This window comes from Nicotiana tabacum, chromosome 13 (assembly GCF_000715075.1).
Source record: "Nicotiana tabacum cultivar K326 chromosome 13, ASM71507v2, whole genome shotgun sequence".
Lineage (NCBI taxonomy): Eukaryota > Viridiplantae > Streptophyta > Magnoliopsida > Solanales > Solanaceae > Nicotiana > Nicotiana tabacum.
The window spans coordinates 117,829,330-117,833,622 of record NC_134092.1 but is presented as its reverse complement, the minus strand read 5'-3'; the positions used below and the strand labels follow the sequence as shown (position 1 = coordinate 117,833,622).

Below are 4,293 nucleotides of genomic sequence, written 5' to 3'. Positions count from 1 at the left end.
GTGAAACGGAGGATAAATATAAACTATATACGAAAGTACAGGGGCAAATCCAACCTTTTTCCCTATTTTAAACTATATTTATTCACATTTTGATATGAGAAAAGTATCAATTTATAGTACTAATATATTTTATGTAACTTCTATATATTTCAACTTTAATTAGAAACTAGTTAACTTAATTTGATTTAGTTCTGAAAATAACCTTGAAATATAAAATGAACAAACAAGGACAACATTAAGTATTTACGATTTATCTAGAATTTTAACTACCTTATTAAGTAGTATAATTTATAAGTAATAGTAAAAATCAGATATACTGGAATATCTCGAAAAGGGAGATCATCTCAACAATTTCATAAACTCCCGGAATATGCACAAAGAAATCAAATATACGATCATGTCAAATATGTCTTGCTTAAAGTTTTAGCAACATTCAAGATCAAAATGGAGTGTTGTTATATGCTTCTTGATCATCAAATAGCAACACTCAAGATCCAAATAGAGTGTTGTTAACACTCAAGATCCAAATGGAGTGTTGTTACATGTTTCTTGATCATCAAATACATCAAGAAGATCCATATGATCTTACGTTCGAGAAATACGTCGCTAAAACCTGCGAATTGCGGATAACAAATCAGAGGGAAGAATAAGGAATAAACAGAATTATAACTTATCAATAAAATCCTTTTTTCTTTTAAAAAAAAATAAATATACTGGAATGTAAACTTTCAGATTGACAGTAATAAAATTCAGTTTTTTAGTATTTTGTAATTACGGACCAGCTACTGCTCTTTACACAAACTTTTTATCCATTTATTATAAATAAATTATTCTAGCGTATAAATAGTAGCTCAAAAGGGTTTCCACAATTTTCCCACAGCCAGCTTTGCTCGAGCTACTGCGACTGCTGCTTCCAACAGGTAACGTGTACCCTTCTTCTCTCTTAAAATTAGCTTGAATTTTCATAGTTTAGCTTCTAATTCTAATATGGGGTTTATTCTATTAAACTAATTAATTGTTTGAATCACTCTAAAATAATTGATAGGAAGTGATTTGCTTGGATTCTTGAATTTTTTGTATTTTAGCTTCCCAGTATCTTCAATTGATTGTCTTATTTGTGGGTTGATTTACTGTAGATTTTTCTGCTGTATCAATCTTGATGATAGTACTATATGTGTGGGAAATCATTACTAGAGCTATGGTTGAATAAGATTCTCGATTTTTTTTTTTTATTATTATTATTATTATTTTGATGACGGTGATATCTAGGCCAGCTAGCACGCACCTCGAATTTCACTAGATACCTGCAACCTACCGTCAGCACAAGTACCGGATAACTCTCTCCCTACCAAGGCTTAGGCAGATGGAAAAAAATTACCTAGTATTTTTTTTTGTTTTCGCTGAGATTTGAACTTGAGATCTCGTGGTTCTCCTCCCACTTCTTTGACCACTAAAATAAGATTCACGATTTATGTAATGACATCCAAATGAATATGTGAAGGAGGCAATCTCTTTTTGTTCTGGTTTTATGGTTTGCAGAATATCGAAAAAGTAGTAGTTTTAGTTAGTGTAAAAACTTGATTGGGAAATAGTTTTGGTTAGATTTTGATAAACAAAACCTGATTGGATAACTCCTGTTGATAAAAGGAGTTTTTTTTAATACATCTAGTTATCTTTAAGGCTAGTGGTGAAAAAAGTTTGTTTATTGATGATTCCATGGAAATTTTATATTGTCTTCTACCTGCGTGCAATAATTATATTGGTCTTGTGAGGTACCTCTGTTGTTCTAGGGTTGTTTCTTCAGAGATTTATAGAAGTGCTTTGTCCTTAACATTGGAAACCTGGTGTACATTTCAACCTAGAGACATGAGTTCTGATTTTCTACTTATTGTATTGCTGAACTTACATTTCTTTGCTCGGGCAGTTGCTCATGACTAGGAAACCTCTCTACTACATGAACTTTTGTAGTATTTAAAATTTTGAATTGTATTGGTATGAAATCTCCTCTTACAACCAAAATATCTCCGTCAAAATAGATCATAAGTGATATTGAACCATCTGTATGAGTTATTAACATACATATCATACCCATTTGATGGAAGTATTGAGCCAGATGAAGAGTCCAGGCACTAGTACTCGTAATTCGACACGGGGCTGGTAGCTGCTAATTCTTAAGACGCATATTGTCCTGTTGTACTCCTCTTCTATATTTCAAGGGATGGCGTTCGTTTTTTGGTAGTGAGGGGTGGGTTGGTTGGGTTTAACTAATATATACTCATTTGTGTTTGATCAATTTTAATTTTGCGGGAAGACATAGCTGAATAGCTTATATATATCTAGAACTCAGCGTATGGCATATGGAACATGTCAACTCAAGATAAACCAATAAGATTTCAGGTTATTGTGTACACAGTTCGTAATGGCAGAAAAAATGCTGTTGGATGACTAAATGCTATTTTCCCACTATACCATGTTGACAGCTAATGCACCTCAAGCCTCAAGGGTGCTGAAAAATGTGTATTATCTGTTTTAATTAGTTTTGATTGTTTAGGCGGGATTGTGAATATTTTTGCTCATTAATGAAGGTCCTTAATTGAAATCTCAGAAATAAGTACTTCAGAACGCACCTGTAGTTTCTAGTCTTACATTATGTTTTTCCTTTATCTCCTGAATTTTACATTCATGGTCGATGTGGACTCTAATTTGTGTTCAATATGCCTCCTAGGTCAGATTAATTTGTAACTCAGCTTGTGGTAGTAGCAGTTTGCAATGGCAGATGGCCAAGAAAATGACAAGAATATTGAGATATGGAAAATGAAAAAGTTAATCAAAGCCATGGAATCTGCAAGAGGAAACGGTACCAGTATGATCTCTCTTATTATACCTCCTGGTGATCAGATATCTCGGATAACAAGGATGTTGGCAGAAGAATATGGTACTGCATCCAATATTAAGAGCAGAGTAAATCGTCAGTCCGTCCTTGGTGCAATAACATCTGCCCAGCAGAGGCTTAAGCTGTATAATAAGGTACCTCCTAATGGGTTGGTCCTTTATACTGGAACTATAATGACTGACGATGGGAAGGAAAAGAAGGTCACCTTTGACCTTACACCTTTTAAGCCAATAAATGCGTCTCTGTACCTATGTGACAACAAGTTTCATACGGAACCTCTGGGCGAGCTCTTGGAATCAGATGAGAAGTTTGGTTTCATTGTCATGGATGGTAATGGCACTCTTTTTGGAACCTTAAGTGGCAACACCAGGGAAGTCCTTCATAAATTCACTGTTGACCTTCCTAAGAAGCATGGAAGAGGAGGTCAATCAGCTCTGCGATTTGCTCGTCTTCGAATGGAGAAACGTCATAACTATGTGAGGAAGACAGCAGAGCTTGCTACTCAGTTCTTCATTAATCCAGCCACTAGTCAGCCAAATGTATCTGGACTAATACTTGCTGGGTCAGCTGATTTCAAGACAGAGCTGAGCCAGTCTGATATGTTTGATCAACGCCTACAAACAAAGATACTTAATGTGGTTGATGTGTCCTATGGTGGGGAAAATGGATTCAATCAGGCTATTGAGCTATCTGCTGAGATTCTTGCGAATGTGAAGTTTATACAAGAAAAGCGCTTGATAGGGAAATTCTTTGAGGAGATCAGTCAAGATACTGGAAAGTATGTATTTGGTGTGGATGACACAATAAAAGCTCTTGAGATGGGAGCTGTTGAAACTCTTGTTGTTTGGGAAAATCTTGATATAAACCGTTATGCGCTGAAAAATAGTGTTACTAATGAGATTGTCATTAGGCACCTAAACAAGGACCAAGAGGCTGATCACAGCAACTTCAAGGATCCTGACACCTCAGCTGAATTGGAGGTCCAGGACAAAATGCCACTATTGGAGTGGTTTGCCAATGAGTACAAAAACTTTGGTTGTTCACTTGAGTTTGTCACTAATAGGTCTCAAGAGGGGTCACAGTTCTGTCGAGGATTTGGTGGCATTGGGGGGATCCTTCGCTACCAGCTTGACATGCGTTCGTTTGATGAGCCATCTGATGAAGGAGAATATTTTGAGGATTCTGATTAAGCTTTATCTCGTCTCCTTAGTCCTGACGATGGATAAGAGATGCAATTTGTTGAAAGTTTTGAGGTTACCTAGTAATGAGTTTCCTGCTATCATGCTGAATATCAATCACTGAGTTTTGGCTGTTGTTAAAAATTGTTTGCTTTTCTTTTACATGTGAAACAGGTTTCTGTGGGACTATCTTCAATTCGAAAGGGGACTTCTTATTGTTTA

At 35.7% G+C, this 4,293-nt stretch overlaps 1 protein-coding gene across 2 annotated transcripts; it reads left to right on the top strand.

Annotated features, from left to right (window-relative positions):
- Positions 1 to 785: 785 nt before the first annotated feature.
- Positions 786 to 4,293, top strand: LOC107770602 (eukaryotic peptide chain release factor subunit 1-3). 2 transcript variants are annotated; one of them, XM_016589924.2, is made up of 2 exons: positions 786 to 920; positions 2,731 to 4,293. In XM_016589924.2, exon 2 carries the CDS (start codon positions 2,770 to 2,772, stop codon positions 4,081 to 4,083), a length of 1,314 nt encoding a protein of 437 aa, XP_016445410.1. In that variant the 5' UTR covers positions 786 to 920; positions 2,731 to 2,769; the 3' UTR covers positions 4,084 to 4,293. The 2 variants fall into 2 exon arrangements, with proteins under 2 accessions (XP_016445410.1, XP_016445411.1); XM_016589925.2 differs by having other exon boundaries at positions 2,726 to 4,293.